The sequence below is a fragment of the Mytilus trossulus genome, chromosome 8, assembly GCF_036588685.1.
Source record: "Mytilus trossulus isolate FHL-02 chromosome 8, PNRI_Mtr1.1.1.hap1, whole genome shotgun sequence".
NCBI classification, from domain to species: domain Eukaryota; kingdom Metazoa; phylum Mollusca; class Bivalvia; order Mytilida; family Mytilidae; genus Mytilus; species Mytilus trossulus.
In genome coordinates this window covers 77,839,288-77,856,609 of record NC_086380.1, presented here as the reverse complement: position 1 = coordinate 77,856,609, position 17,322 = coordinate 77,839,288, and the positions used below count along the sequence as shown (strand labels likewise).

The following is a 17,322-nucleotide window of genomic DNA, read 5'->3' as shown; positions in this document are numbered from 1 at the left end:
AAAAAAAATATCTTCGTTCTTCTGATACTTAAGACAACTTTCAGGATATAAAAATAATATATTAAATCGAAGACATATGCATATATGTGTGTCTCTAAATAAAAACAACATGAAGGCCGTACTTTAACCTATAATGGTTTAATTTTTGAATTGTTGTTTGGATGGAGAGTTGTCTCATTGGCACTCACACCACATCTTCCTATATCTATTTATAATTAGTTTGACATTAAACATGCATAAAGAACTATTGTACAGGGACTATCTATACTTTCTATACTATAGAAAGGCACAGGGACTTTCTATAAACGAGGGGGAGGACAGGGGGTACCCTTCTCCCTTCTCCCACCCTCTTCTCCTTTCTTCTACCCCTCTTCTCCTTTCTCCTACCCTCTTCTCCTTATTTTATTTTTTTTAATTTACCGGAAAAAAGAGAAATATTGTTTTTTTTCATATTTTATTTGTTTCTCCAACCTTTTCTCCTTTCTCCTACCCCCTTTCTCCCTGTCTCCCTTACCCCTGTCCTCCCCCTCATAAATTGTCCCTGTTTGAATGACTTTTAATAATAACTTGACACTTGGAAACATGTTTTTATTTGTTATCTTGATGGTTTTACATTTGGAATAATATATAAGTTTTTGCGTACATGTAAACTAATGTACAACTTTTCACAAATGCGTGAACTTTTTTCTTGTTCCTGTCAGGATTTTCCCCCATATTTAGAAAGAATAGCACGTGACATAAATCACATGACTATTAATAGATGTTCAAAATGGTGGACAAAAGTTGGTTATCAATTTGTGCAAATGTTTATCAAAAACTATCGTATTAAACAAATATTTGCTTATCAATTTAAGTGTAAACAGTTGATTATTAATATTTTTATGGAATTAGGTGTTTGAAGCAGACTGTCACCAACTATGGATGAAAATGCAAGCCTTATATCGGGGAGAAACAAAGATTCTAGTCAATCTGCGAATGGACCAGGATGTAAAGTGAAAGTAGCCGAGGGTGCCGTTCTCTTGACAATAACATTGGAAAGAATAGCTTTCTATAGCTTAGCAGGAAATCTTGTGTTGTTTTTAAACACAAACCCATATGATTGGACATCTTACAACGCTATGTATGCTTTATTATATTTTTTTGGAATCTCGTATTTGATGTCATTTTTTGGAGGTTTAATTGCAGACACTCTGTTGGGCAGATTCAAAAGTCTGCTATTGTCCTTGCTCCTGTACTTGGTTGGTTATCTTTTACTGTCGTTATCACAAATGAAACTTTCTAAACCAGATCGGTATTTACTTTGTAATCCTCCGGAGCCTTATTATAACATGTATAATATAACACATGGATTAATGGACATTCAAAACCACCAGAAGTCACCATTTGATGAAAGTTGTTCTGGCTTGATGTTTGGAATATTGACACTAATTGCTATTGGAAGTGGCCCTTTCAGATCAAATATTGCTCCTTTTGGAGCTGATCAGGTATAAGCATTACATAATATTTAAGAAATTTTTACCTAAATGTTTTAAAAATCTTTTTGAATAAAATTTATCCTGTCATACTTTTAAAGTTAAGTTAAATTTATACTTCAAGTATTATAGTATACATGTATTATGTGTATAATATCAGATGAGTAGGGTAAAAAGGGGTTGGGTGTGTGCTATCAGCATGAAAGAACGTGAAATAAAAATTGTGATTTCTGGTTGAACAAACTTGTAAAATTTTCTTGCATGTTGATATTTTTACAAATTTATCGAAAAGAAACAGGGTGAATAGTGAATCTTTTTTTCATGGCTGCTCATGAAAAAAAAATGACAAAACACGTTGCACGAAAATAACCCTTTACCACCCTCTCAGGCATGTCAGACAATACTGGTCATGCTGGTAGAAAACATGTTTTTATCAGATTGTGACATAAAATTAGACTTTTAAACCCTATAAATTTGAAAATGGATTCTCTACATTTAAAAAACACATATATACTTTTTTTTTCTTTTTTTTTCTTTTTTATATATATTTTTCTTTCTAAGAAGTCAAAACTTTATCATTTTAGCAATAATGGTCTTAGTTTATTTTTTTTAAATTTTTTTGGGGGGGGATGATCAACATAGTACAAATGTAAGTTGTGACAGTCATATTACATTGTAAATTTATAACCCTTCTCGGCAAACTAAAAAATTTCTCATCATATAATAATAATAAATAACATGAATAAGGAAACAACATAAGTGGAAATCACAAGTTAACTAGCACTTATCATGCTTATTTCATACATGTTATACATGTATACATGTATGTTTAATAAGAGAAAACTCTTGAGTAATTTGAAGTTTTAAAAGCATTCTTTAAAAGTTGTTTTTGGGTCAGTATATGTAGAATTATGGGAACAGTTTTGTAAAGTCCTAAAAGCATGAAAAGGTCCCCCTGATAAACATGATAAATATTCAACTCAATATTACAATTATACCCCTGGTTTAAAAAAATCAGGCTCTACTGTTTATCCTCTGTCAGTCCATTTATCCATCTGTCAGTCCTACAGTCAATGACAGTCCATCCATCAGTCCATCTGTCCTTCCAGCCCATAAATATTTTTCGTTTCTGACACTTTTCTCAGGAACTACATTAAAGGATTTCAGAAATTTGACATCAGGGTTTATATGAGTTAGCTATTCTTATTACGCTTATCATGCTTATACCCTCGCTTAAAAATAGTGGGGTATACTATTTTACATCTATTTGTCCATCCATCAACTTATCCGTTAGTCCATCAATCTGTTCTATGGTTAATTTTTTTGGTCACATGATCTTTGTCATGAACTACATCATTTTGTACATAACGCATTTACATGATTTACAAGGATTTCTGCAATTGGATTTCAGGGTTTATATCATTATGACTCAGCTATACCATGTAAACGGATGCGTTTTCAGATTCAACAGACAACAACTTTCTGTTAACCTTACACAGTTATACTTTAGCGGGTTTTTATATTTTTTATAATTATTTTTATAATTTTATTGTTTCAGGTTAAAGGTGAAAGTCAGCAAGCTAATTTGACCTTTTTCAATTGGTATTATTGGTGTGTTAATGTTGGAACATTGGTGGCATTGTTAGTTATTACATACGTACAGCAACATGACAGTTTTTATGATGGATACTTGTCAGCATTGATTTGTCTGGGTGTGGCAGCTGTTGTATTCCTTTGTGGTAATTATAACACCATACTGTTAGAGCTTAATACATCCAAGTTTACCTGCTGTAGATTCAACATGTTCAATCATTCAATATGAATCCTCGGATACTAATTTTTGTAGATTTTGTGGGTAAAGGTAAACCACAAATTTAAATGTCAATTGTAAAATAAACAATTGTTTTATAGGCTTAAATGCAGACTTGAATATTTTTGAAAATAAAAATTGTTGGTTTCCATGAAAATAAATGCCAGGGCTGGGGTAAAAAATGTTACCACAATATTCATATTGTAAACTCAATTAGCTGAAAATTTTCAAACAGATGAAAGTGATTATTGTTGTTGTTTATTTTATTGACATTTTGATTGACATCATCAGCATCTACAAATAAGTCAACTTTGTCTTCATTTTCAGAAAACTCCTTACAGGAGTTAATATAAAAAAGAAGATGTGGTATGATTTCCAATGAAACAACTATCCACAAAAGACCAAAATGACACAGACATTAGCAACTATAGATCACCGTACGGTCTTCAACAATGAGCAAAGCCCATACCGCATAGTCAGCTTTAAAAGGCCCTGATAATTAAGACAATGTAAAACAATTCAAACAAGAAAACTATCGGACTTATTTACGTAAAAAAATGAACAAAAATCAAATATAAAATGTAGAGAGTCTTATAACAACAACACTTTAGGGACTGCTGCAGAAATTTATTGATCGACATGTTGCGGTGCCTAGGGCACCGTCATCAGGATAAAAACAATACATAAAATCATGTTGCAGAACAAAATCGGGCTGTTAAAATTTTAAAAACGTCACAATGTTACAATGGAAAGTAACGCTATTAATAGCAACGTACTGAAAGTGAAAGTGAAAGTTCATTGTAAGTATGTAAATAAACTATATATAAAAAGAAATTTAAATAAAATAAAATGTTTTTGTTGTGAAAATGTTTGTTAAAATTATTCTGCCAACATGTGTTTGTCCTCTTGCATCGTGGAAAGAATAATACAATAAGTTGTCAGGTTGTGTATAGACTGTATAGGTTGTGTGGTCTGAATGTTCTGTTAACTTTCTTCCCCAAAATAGACGACATATTATCAGCAATTCCGTACCATTTCGACTGGCTTCCCTTGGCCAGAGGTACTGCTTCCAATCGCGTCAGGAATGCTGTAAAATGTTTCGGTCGCCGAGAGTAAAGGACAAGGTATAAATATCAGTGGTCTATGTTGAATTTTAACTATGTGTTCGTTCATCAAACTATCGGGAATGGCCAGTAATAATCTGTAAAAGTGGTTATATCTCGGTATCGGGAATGTTCGCCCTAATTACATGTTTGACCTGGGTACGTTCGCCCTGAGTACGTTCGCCCAGAGAGTCCGTTCGCCCTACTTTTTAAATTTAAAATTTAAAATTTTAACAACCCGATTTTGTACTTCAACATGATTTTATGTATTGTTTTTATCCTGATGACGGTGCCCTAGGCACCGAAACATGTCAATCAATAAATTTCTGCAGCAGTCCCTAAAGTGTTGTTGTTATAAGACTCTCTACATTTTATGTTTTTTTTCATCATAACGACCCTGCATACCCTGGGGTATCCACTTTAAGGACTCTACCGTACTACAGACTCACCAGGCGTTGGTTCACTTTTGTTTGTAAAAAAACAAATATGTAACGCACAAATAAACGATAACCACTGAATTACAGGCTCCTGACTTGGGACAGACACATACATAAATAATGTTGTAGACAGACCAATGCCTTTATTGGTGATTTGAACATTTTTGGTGTAATTTTGGCTAAAATTACATAAATTATGTAAATTATTCATGTTAAAAATTAAAAAAAACCATGTAAGCAGAAAAAAACGATTAGAGAAATTAGATCTGCAAATATATTATATATCAGCATGTTGAAATTTTCAATTGACTCTTATATCATGTATATGAGTTATTTCCATTACAGAATAAAGGAGGAGCAAAACGATATCTATATTAAAAAGGTTGACTTTCTGAAATTGTCAAGTTGACTCCTAACAGGAATTATTGTCCTTTAATGACATTTTACCTCTTTTATGTGTTGGCAAATTCGGCAAAATTAAAGAAGAAAGAAAGAAACTGAAACTGTTACAGCTATAAAAAATGAACAAAATGAAGATCTTAGTCATTAATGACTGTCCTGTCTGTCTACTCTACTTAAGACCTATGTTGATCTACAATCAAATGATGTCATTTCACTCTCTATTTCGTTTTTACATGTATATCATGCTTGATTAAATAAGATAGCAGTGGATCCTACACTGCTACACCATATACACTATTTGAACATTATTGCAAAAAATAACAAAGTAAATGTTATACAAAAAAAATGACTTTCGACATATACAAAAAGTTAAAATACACAAACCTTGGAAACTAAATTCAGATTGATGCTTCAATGTGTCTTAAAACATATTTATTTTATGTTTGTAATAGGTTCCTGTAGTTATGTGTACAGACCAAGAACAGGCAGTGTGTTTAAGAATATATTCACAGTCTTATGTGAAGCATGTACCAAATGTTGCTGGAGACGGAAACCTAACTCAAGGTAAGTGTATCCATTACTCTACATTGAACATTCTGCTAATAATTACCCAAATTTCACAACGACAGTGCTAGTGAAGTTGCTTTTAACCTCTCATGTATGAAAGAAAAAGAACACAGTTAGATAGTAATTAAAGTAAATGTACTAGCTCTTAAAATAAAATCTGTAACTCAATAGCATTTTAAATTTGGACCCCTCCCCCTTTCCCTCTCTCTTTGGTGATTTGAAAAATTGAAACAAATGCTTTTAAGGATCAATGTCTCATCTACATTCACCCCATATCTCTTTTCTCTTGTTGATGTGGATGACCTGTCATAACAAACAAACAAACAATCAACTCTTAAATTAAGGTCATTTTCTCCGTTTGACGAAATTTTATCCAGGTAATAAACATTTGAATACTCTATATCTGTATTATGTATATATATATATATATAGAGGTTAGACATTTATCAAACAAACTTTATTTGAGTAACTTATCAGATATTAACCCCTTATATAACATTATACTATTGATTGTTTATATAATTGCAAAACTGCAGAATTAAGTCAAACTTTTAAAATATTTTAAACATTATTGAAATATACAGCAACCATACCTGAATATTTGTGATTTTGTCCTAATTAGGAACATCAAATACATCAGAGGTAGATTTAGAAGGGGGCCCCTCTATTCTGGGAAAAAAAGTGGTTGATTATATAGGGAATCACTGAAGCCTGACTGGAGTGGGACCCCTCTTAGGGAGTCAGTTGTCCCAATTGACAAAAATTCTGGATCAGCCACTGTATATTATAGTTAATAGCAACATTTTAAAAATGGACATTTCTAGAGAGAACAATTTGTTTTTTCTACAGTTTAGGTGATGATGCCATTGAGCAGCCTTCGTCATGTTTGGACTTTGCTATGTATCGATATGGAGGAAACTTTCAGGAGGGAACAGTAAATGAGGTTAAAAAGGTCCTCAAAATCATATGTGTGTTCCTGACCATGGTTCCTTACTGGATGGTTTATTTTCAGGTAGGAGTGACATAATTTTTATAAGATTTTATCAAGGATCTATACAGAAATTCTACTTCTTTTGGTGATGTTGAATATTGGGGATGTGAAAATATAGAAATTCTTCACTTCTCCCAGGACCAGTACTACACAAAAATATATCTACCCCATACATTTTCCACTTGATCTTAAATTTTATGAACACTGAATGTGAAAAATGAAAAGAAAGTGAATTAAATTCAAAATGGAAACATGGAATATGTCAAAGAGACAACAACCCTAACTAAAGCGCAACAAAAGCCCAAGGCCTCAAAATACTGCATCTGGAGGTGGGTTTTACCTGGCCCCTAAAAATAATGTATACTAGTTCAGCAATAATGGAAGTCACACTTAAATTTGCTGATTCCAACATTTCAATAATCAATACTGCAAAAGAATCAAAATTTAACACTGACATGGCTGAAGTATTGGGAAAATCTGGATTTTGACAACAGTATTTTTTTTCCATCAAATAGGTATCAGAATATTTTTTTCAGGAAAATGATACAGCATAATTTAGAGAAAGTGGTATTTAAAACAACCAATCGATCATTAATTATACATCATGGGAAGATATTTTATTCTTTAATCCACTTGATGACTTATACAGGATATCACTGTAATCTTGTCCAAACAAGCTTGATTTGATTTAACTATCAGATAGTAAATTGTTATAAAACATTGTACTTTTACAAAACATTGCACTTTTATTGAATTACCAAATGAATTATATACCTGCTAAACAAACAACATTTCATAACCAAAAGTATTTACATATGAAATAAAACCATCAGAATTAGGTACAATATAAGAGTTATTGGAAAATTTACTTACAGGATATACTGTTAAAATGTCTCTCTTGATACTTTATTTTTGGTAACATAATAATCATATATTTTGGGCTTTTTTCTCTTCGTAATTATGGTAATATAACACATTTGACTTTTTAAATGAGGTGAATGCATGATTTATAGAAGTTGTCTAAGGATTACATTATGTAATACCTGACTTTGTTACTAAATATAAAAAAAGAAGATGTGGTATGATTGCCAATGAGACAACTATCCACAAAAGACCAAAATGACACCAATATTAACAATTATAGGTCACCGTACGGCCTTCAACAATAAGCAAAGCCCATACCGCATATAGTCAGCTATAAAAGGCCACGATAAGACAATGTAAAACAATTCAAGTGAGAAAACTAACGGCCTTATTTATGTAAAAAAATGAGCGAAAAACAAATATGTAACACATAAACAAACGACAACCACTGAATTACAGGTAAATACTGTATAGCATGTATAATTCAGATATTGGTATTATAAATTACATTTAGACCTTCAATTAAAATGTTGTTGTTTATTAACTATTCATTTAGAATCTCAATTCTTTTTTTTTCTCTCTTGCAGATGGAGACAACTTTTCTGCTACAAGGACTTCATATGAATTTGAACTTACCAGTAGAAAGTGCCAATGTAACAGTTGACTGTAACCCCCAGAATTCCACAGGGAATGATGACCCAGATCACATCACTAGCAAACCTCCAAAGGTATCAGTAGTGGTAGATCCAGAATTTTTCATACGTGTGGGCCCATTGACTGCATTAGAGGGGGCCTGCTCTAGTCATGCTTCAGTAATTCCCTATATAATCAACCAATTTTTACCCAGAAAGGGGGGGGGGCAGGCCCGCTGAAAAACTTCAAAATCCGCCTTTGATCAGCTCATTGTATATCCATCTCTCAGCACAGAGGAACAGGCGTACTAACTTACAACCTGTATTATATTTGAAGCCATTTAATTAGCACTTTATAAATTTGGTGTTTCTTTAATTAATAAAGCAGATTAACATTCATTGTTCACCTGAAAATAGAAAGGTTGAATAAATGATAGAAAAATGTAATTTTTGCAATTAGGTAACGAATTTCATTATCTGCATGAATGTAAAAGTCAATAATATCTAAAAGTTTGTGATCAGGTCAGTTTAGGGGAATACTTTTGATTAGTCAATTATATTTGTTTGCAGTTTTATTTAAAGCATTGGCTTATTTCATTTCCATCATTGGTTTGTTTTGCCATGTATGTGCGCTTAGTCATATTTTTAATTGACTTCAAAACTTTTGTAAAGCTTACTTGTTGAAATAAGTCATAAGTTACCAGAGGGACATTTAGACTCATAAATCTAAAATAAACTGACAACGCCATGGCTAAAAAAAAAAGACATACATCAAACAATAGTACACAAGATAGAAAACTAGACTGAGCAACAGGAACCCCATCATAAACTAGGGGTGATTTCAGGTTCTACAGAAGGGTAAGAAGATTCTGCTCTACCTGTTGTGTTGCTCATGTTAGTACATACCCAGTAGTTAGTCTATTTTGATAGGTCACATTTGGGGACAGGGTTGTATTATGACATAAGAACACAAGGTGTAATGCCATTTTGATTCCAAAATTTGTAATATACTATCAAAATTACACACAGGCAAGACATTTCTTTGTGTCAACAGTAATTTTATTTTTTATTTCAGCTTGTTGCAGCATGGCTATCAATATTTGACGTTATATTTGTCTTTATTCTCATACACAGACAAGACATTTCTCTGTGTCAACAATTGTTTTATTGTTTTATTTCAGTTAGTTGTAGCATGGCTATCAATATTTGACGTTATATTTGTCTTTATTCTCATACACAGACAAGACATTTCTCTGTGTCAACAATTGTTTTATTGTTTTATTTCAGTTAGTTGTAGCATGGCTATCAATATTTGACGTTATATTTGTCTTTATTCTCATACACAGACAAGACATTTCTCTGTGTCAACAATAATTTTTGTTGTTTATTTCAGCTTGTTGCAGCATGGCTATCAATATTTGACGTTATATTTGTCATTATTCTCATACCAGTGTTTGATCGTTTTATTTATCCACGGCTAGCCAAGGCAGGACGTCCTATGGGATTTGTGTTACGTGTAAGTCTCGGGATGATGATTGCCGCCATAGCAGTATGTGTGGCTGGAGTGGTAGAACATTATCGTCTGAAGTCAGTTTATCAAAATGATAGTCTCCCTTGCTGTAGACATACAACTCAACAAAAAATAGGTAAGATATACTATAAACCATGCAGTTTATTTTCGCGGATATATAATTTTGCGTTTTACCCTTTCTAGACTATTTTCCGGCTATTTAATTTGGCAATTTTCTCATTTACCCAGATGTTGTTGAATTAAGAAAGATCCAAATTTTACATATTCACAACAATTTATACTCATGCTATTTTCAAGTAGTGGAAGTCGTAAAATTCTATAGCTTGCATAATTTAAGTTGGTTTACAGTAATTGATATTGTTCTGGCCCAAGAACACATTTATTTTGTAGAGCCTTTCTTTTCATGCTTTTAGACAATACTCTCAGATTAAAAAGTCTTACCTGCTCAGTCTCTCAAAATGATTTTTACAGTGTAAGTGTACAACTATTTGACCAATAATATCAAAATTATAGAAAAGTCTACCAGTTCTAATTAAAAAAATGGACATTTCTGTTTTGAGGGGGTCTGTAATTTAAAATTGACAGCTTAAGACATGTATCAATTTTTGAACTTTTTTCACTAGACCAAATCACTTCTTTTCATAAAAAATGTAAAAAAAAAATGGCAACTTATACTTTGTCATGTTTGTCCACACTAGTGAATACATTTTTTATTAAGAAAAATAATTTGGTCTGTGGAATTTCTGTTGTTGACATGTATACTGTGGGTTCATTATTATTTGTAGGATATAGATTTACATGGATTCCTAATTAAGGTATAGGTGATCCACAAATTGGAATATTCAACACATTTCTATAGGCTAGTACATGCAGTCAAGTTCATGAAATCAAATATCAATGAAATACAATTTTTTTTCTGCATCAAATGAAGTTTGAACCCAAGATGATACATGAATTTCATCAGATAGAAAAATAAACCTTATGCAAAGGAATATAAATTTATATGTTATATTATTTTGGATAAAAAAAATCTCAATGTAAAATCTGTAAGTGTTTGATAATAAAGTTGATATAAGAACCTTTCAAAACAACCAATATTCAACTTAATTATCCCAAAACCAATCAGAGTCGTTTACATGTACATGTATGTATATATGTACTTGCATAAGGTTGATTCCTTTTGATGCATTTCACATGTAAATGAATTCATCTCAGATACCAGGATTAAATTTTGTATTGATGCCAGACACACGTTTAGTCTAAAAAAAAAGACTCATAATGCAGTGAGGCTCAAATCCAAAAAAATAGAAAAGGCCAAATAAAATACAAAGTTAAAAAGCATTGAGAACAAAAATTCCTAAAACTGTTGGCAAATACAGCTACCGTAATCTATTCCTGATGAAGTAAATGAATCTGAAGAAAGAAAACTTCACTTGGATTTCTTAAATATCATTGCTTTAATCAGTCTAAATAGTGCAAAATACTTCCCTTTATATACTTGTAGGACGTACTGTATATAATGCAGCAGAGATGTCAGTCTTGTGGCAGATACCACAGTATGCTCTGATTGGACTCAGTGAAGTATTTGCCTCAATTGCAGGTCAGTTACCATCCATTGTTAGAATAGTCAGAAATTAAGTATCTGCATACCGGTCAAGTTAAATGAATTACGTTATAAATATAAACACACAGAAAGCTCATATGTCAGATATCCCTTCTAAGAGCATACCATACAGAAAAGATCTCTTTATGATATTTCTATAAAAATTTAGATGCACCTCCATGACTTTAATACTTTTTTTTAGAAATGAATGATTCATTATGTCATTTCAGCTTTAGAATTTGCCTACCTGATGGCGCCCAAGTCAGCTAAAGGTATCATTATGGGATTGTTTTATTTATTCACCGGAGTTGGAAGCTTCATAGGATTTGCATCCATGGCCATCTTTCAGGGATATTGGTTTGGACCATACGATAGTGGAAATATAAACTGTCGTCTGCCGTGTACAGAAAATGGTGGGAAGTTTGACATTAAACTCAAATGCCATTTAGACAATTATTTCTTTTTCCTAGCAGGAATTGAAGTAGTAGGGCTACTGCTGTTTTTGTTTGTTGTAAAAATTTGCCGTATTCAAAATGAAATTTCTGCAGTGGTTCGTCAGAAATCTCAACCACAGATAATATCTAGAAGATCAGTTACTGAAAGACTGAAATCACCTGTTTCTTTGCAAAGGCAGTCAAGTTCAGACATCAGTGTCACATGAAAAGATCAAATACTCCATTGATTTTTAAAAAAAATCTAAAGATGAATACATAGGAAGAGAAATAAAATTTACTCTTGTGTAGTGAAATTCTGAAATGAAATTAATAGAAGAATAATGTACAAGTGTTCTGATTTTGTGTCATGGATGGATACCCAATATCCAGTCCTTTGTTTTCTATTACAGTAAAGAAAAAATACATGTTCTAGAATTATCATTGTCACTTGTATTCTGATTGTTGATATTTTAAAGTTATTTTACATATATTCTTAAATGAACAATACTTTCTCTAGTCATTAGTACTGTTCAGGTGAGTATTCTATTGCTAAGGTGGCTATTTCACACTAACGAATGAGAATATCATAAAAAATAGACTGCTACCTATGATAGGATGTGAGTTGTTGGTAAAAGTTGTGTTCTTTTCCACATACATCTTCAGGGTTGTTCCAAAATTTATGTAGAAGGAATGGTATTAACTTGTATAAATTTTTAAATTTAAAAGTATGATTGCATTTTCCTTAGAACTATTTTATGGATGGTCAGGACTTAAAACAGCTTCTGTCTTTACCCATGCTTTTAATTTTGGAATAGCCCTAAGATGTAAGACTCCGAAGACATATATTTTGTAACCATTAAATGATTTCTATGTAACTATTATACCATTTTATTATTTCAGCAGTATAGCATATATTTATGTATAACATTATGTTTATATACTTTCCCATGCAAATATTTCACTAGCAATTGTCTCTTTTAATACATGTAAGAGAGGATTTTTTTAGTGATCTCAAAGTTTGTTTACATGGTCATGATAGTCAACATATCTTCTAAAAACTGAATGGATTTCAATAAAACTTTGTAGAATCTCCTGAGAGTTTATTGATATTGTATAAATAACACATATATAAGAGGGTAACAATCTACTCCATCATGATTTGTGTCATTTAATTTATTTTACTGAATGTTCTATTATTACTGTGTATAAAAAATTGATGATGATTTTGGAGGGATGAACAGATGTTGTGTTCTATAGACAGCTAAATACTGTATTGAAAACAACTTGGACAATTGCTGGCGGACTAGTGGTCCAAGCTTTCCAGCTACTATATGACTACTGTATCAACACTGCATGACTGAGATTGTGAGTTCCAACCCCACTCATGGCAGATACATTTGACTCATGTATTTATTGACTTAGATTGTCATTATTTATTCTGAAGAGTGCTGGATCTCACAATGCACTCCCCCTTTTTCCACTAATAAAACTGGCCACCATGAAAAAGCTTATAGTGCTGTAAGTGGTGTTAAACACTAACAATGAATTAATTAATCTAAGCAACGTGATATATATAATAATTGGTGTGAATAATTTCATATGTTAATCTCTTAAGAATATTGTTGTTGTTAGGTTGATGTTTCGTTCATAATTTCCTCATATCTCCTGTCAATCTGCCATTTGCTTTTTTAAATTTATGCACCTATTTAGTTATTGTACATTTATAGTGAGGTCACACCAAACAAAATTGTTGTTCCTAGAATAGATATCTGCCCCCAAAAAAAGGTGAAAGTTATTGTTTTTTTAATTTTTTTTACCAAAATAAAAAAATATACAGAGCATTAATCAGACTTTCTTTAATCAGACTTGCTAGGAGAATGCATTCGAAAAAAAATTGGTGTGGCCTTTAAAAGATTGTTAAGATATGGTGCTATCTAATATTGAGCTGTGGAGAGCATTTCTTGCATAATTGTATGTTTTATACCATGTAAATTTTGTAAAGATTATTTTTGTAATTGTTAAAACGTGATAGACTTAATGTTTTGTTATAATCAAACTTCTAAATGTTTCCTAATAAAATTTTAAAATATTTTATTTTGAATTAGTTATCAACTTTGCCAGTGTGATACTTTGGCATAAAACACAAAGGACAATTACTGTAATTCAGAAATTATTGCAATTTTTATATTAGAAAGGAAAAAATGTAAGGTTCATTATTCGATTCATAGGAAAATCTCCATATACATGTACATGCATGTACCAGATATGTACAAGTTTTTATTAGGGCCCAGACAAATAGCAGGTTGCTGTAATATAAGTGATCAGTCTGTCCCTTTGTAATAAATTGTGTCCCAACTCTGTTCTATATCTTGAGAACCATTATACTTTTAAAGTTTATACTTGACATGTACCAACACCAGAGGATGTGTCATAATGTATGTACAACTTCCTATGTCAAAGGTAAAGGTTAAAAACTTCAGTTGACAACCCCATGTCCTATGGTAAAATACAAATCTTTCACCACACTATTCACAGCGGGGTCCACAGAGATGGCTCCCATCTCAATGATGTCCAGTTATTGAACTTATCACTCAGTCCCATTATCTGCAATATTAAATACCTTAATATAATTTCTGAATTTACAGAACTTACTACACCATAGCCTTCAGCAATGAGCCAAAACATGCAAAACTGTTATCTATAAAAGCCTGACATTGTGAAAACAAGTGCAGAAAAGATAACCATTGTCCTGATTGATACCAAAACAATGAACAAAAAGCAAATACAAGAGAAAGCAACCAATGGCAATTACTGGGTTATAGCTATAGATTATAGACAGGGACAAGAAAAATGTTTTGGGTTAAAGATATTTGAACTAAACCATCCGCTTTACTGGATCAGTGGTAACAATACAACATATAAACAAACTGAAAAATCTGTTCAAATTATACAATACTTGCTGAAGGCTACCTAAATTTAAAGCATGCGTTCATCTTCTTTATAAAATATTTCTCAATTTATATCATTTAGCACCTGTTAAAGGTTAACAGCTTGTTATATTTATTGAGGCTATGTTAAAGGTTTACAACAGTTTGTAATGTTGTCCCTGTAGTTTCATGCTATGTTAAAGGTGAACAACAGTTTTTAATGTTGTCCCTGTGGTTCAGGCTATGTTAAAGGTTAACAGCAGTTTGTAATGTTGTCCCTGTAGGTTCAGGCTATGTTAAAGGTGAACAACAGTTTTTAATGTTGTCCCTGTGGTTCAGGCTATGTTAAAGGTGAACAACAGTTTTTAATGTTGTCCCTGTGGTTCAGGCTATGTTAAAGGTTAACAACAGTTTGTAATGGTGTCCCTGTGGTTCAGGCTATGTTAAAGGTTAACAACAGTTTTTAATGTTGTCCCTGTGGTTCAGGCTATGTTAAAGGTTAACAACAGTTTGTAATGTTGTCCCTGTTCAGGCTATGTTAAAGGTGAACAACAGTTTTTAATGTTGTCCCTGTGGTGTAGGCTATGTTAAAGATTAACAACTGTTTGTAATGTTGTCCCTGTGGTTCAGGCTATGTTAAAGGTTTACAACTGTTTTTAATGTCCCTGTGGTGCAGGCTATGTTAAAGGTTAACAACTGTTTTTAATGTTGTCCCTGTGGTTCAGGCTATGTTAAAGGTTAACAGCAGTTTGTAATGTTGTCCCTGTAGTTTCAGGCTATGTTAAAGGTTAACAACAGTTTGTAATGGTGTCCCTGTCGTTCAGGCTATATTAAAGGTTAACAGCAGTTTGTAATGTTGTCCCTGTTCAGGCTATGTTAAAGGTTAACAGCAGTTTGTAATGTTGTCCCTGTAGTTTCAGGCTATGTTAAAGGTTAACAACAGTTTGTTATATTGTCCCTGTCGTTCAGGCTATGTTAAAGGTTAACAACAGTTTGTAATGTTGTCCCTGTCGTTCAGGCTATGTTAAAGGTTAACAACAGTTTGTAATGTTGTCCCTGTGGTTCAGGCTATGTTAAAGGTTTACAACTGTTTGTAATGTTGTCCCTGTGGTTCAGGCTATGTTAAAGGTGAACAACAGTTTATAATGTTGTCCCTGTGGTTCAGGCTATGTTAAAGGTTAACAGCAGTTTGTAATGTTGTCCCTGTTCAGGCCATGTTAAAGGTGAACAACAGTTTATAATGTTGTCCCTGTGGTGCAGGCTATGTTAAAGGTTAACAACAGTTTGTAATGTTGTCCCTGTGGTTCAGGCTATGTTAAAGGTTAACAACAGTTTGTAATGTTGTCCCTGTGGTTCAGGCTATGTTAAAGGTTAACAGCAGTTTGTAATGTTGTCCCTGTTCAGGCCATGTTAAAGGTGAACAACAGTTTATAATGTTGTCCCTGTGGTGCAGGCTATGTTAAAGGTTAACAACAGTTTGTAATGTTGTCCCTGTGGTTCAGGCTATGTTAAAGGTTAACAGCAGTTTTTAATGTTGTCCCTGTGGTGCAGGCTATGTTAAAGGTTAGCAACAGTTTGTAATGTTGTCCCTGTGGTTCAGGCTATGTTAAAGGTTAACAACAGTTTGTTATTGTTATCCCTGTGGTTCAGGCTATGTAAGAAAATAACAACAGTTTGTAATGTTGTCCCTGTGGTTCAGGCTATGTTAAAGGTTAACAAATTTGTAATGTTGTCCCTGTGGTTCAGGCTATGTTAAAGGTTAACAACAGTTTTTAATGTTGTCCCTGTGGTTCAGGCTATGTTAAAGGTTAACAACAGTTTGTAATGTTGTCCCTGTTCAGGCTATGTTAAAGGTGAACAACAGTTTTTAATGTTGTCCCTGTGGTGTAGGCTATGTTAAAGATTAACAACTGTTTGTAATGTTGTCCCTGTGGTTCAGGCTATGTTAAAGGTTTACAACTGTTTTTAATGTTGTCCCTGTGGTGCAGGCTATGTTAAAGGTTAACAACTGTTTTTAATGTTGTCCCTGTGGTTCAGGCTATGTTAAAGGTTAACAGCAGTTTGTAATGTTGTCCCTGTAGTTTCAGGCTATGTTAAAGGTTAACAACAGTTTGTAATGGTGTCCCTGTCGTTCAGGCTATATTAAAGGTTAACAGCAGTTTGTAATGTTGTCCCTGTTCAGGCTATGTTAAAGGTTAACAGCAGTTTGTAATGTTGTCCCTGTAGTTTCAGGCTATGTTAAAGGTTAACAACAGTTTGTTATATTGTCCCTGTCGTTCAGGCTATGTTAAAGGTTAACAACAGTTTGTAATGTTGTCCCTGTCGTTCAGGCTATGTTAAAGGTTAACAGCAGTTTGTAATGTTGTCCCTGTCGTTCAGGCTATGTTAAAGGTTAACAACAGTTTGTAATGTTGTCCCTGTGGTTCAGGCTATGTTAAAGGTTAACAACTGTTTGTAATGTTGTCCCTGTGGTTCAGGCTATGTTAAAGGTGAACAACAGTTTATAATGTTGTCCCTGTGGTTCAGGCTATGTTAAAGGTTAACAGCAG

General features: G+C 32.8%; 1 protein-coding gene across 1 annotated transcript; it reads left to right on the top strand.

The window, feature by feature from the left end:
- The first annotated feature begins 736 nt into the window (after nt 1-736).
- On the top strand, nt 737-13,940 carry LOC134681428 (solute carrier family 15 member 4-like). Its single transcript, XM_063541053.1, has 8 exons — nt 737-1,484; nt 3,031-3,211; nt 5,677-5,788; nt 6,641-6,803; nt 8,234-8,374; nt 9,672-9,924; nt 11,314-11,409; nt 11,643-13,940. The coding sequence occupies exons 1-8, from the start codon at nt 918-920 to the stop codon at nt 12,071-12,073; spliced, it is 1,944 nt and encodes a 647-aa protein (XP_063397123.1). The 5' UTR covers nt 737-917; the 3' UTR covers nt 12,074-13,940.
- Nucleotides 13,941-17,322: the final 3,382 nt, after the last annotated feature.

Coding starts and splice junctions, on each gene's coding strand:
- LOC134681428 (XM_063541053.1), top strand. CDS start 918: ATGGATGAAAATGCAAGCCTTATATCGGGGAGAAACAAAGATTCTAGT. Junction 5,789..6,640: donor AGACGGAAACCTAACTCAAG/GTAAGTGTATCC, acceptor TTTTTTCTACAG/TTTAGGTGATGATGCCATTG. Junction 9,925..11,313: donor TACAACTCAACAAAAAATAG/GTAAGATATACT, acceptor ATATACTTGTAG/GACGTACTGTATATAATGCA.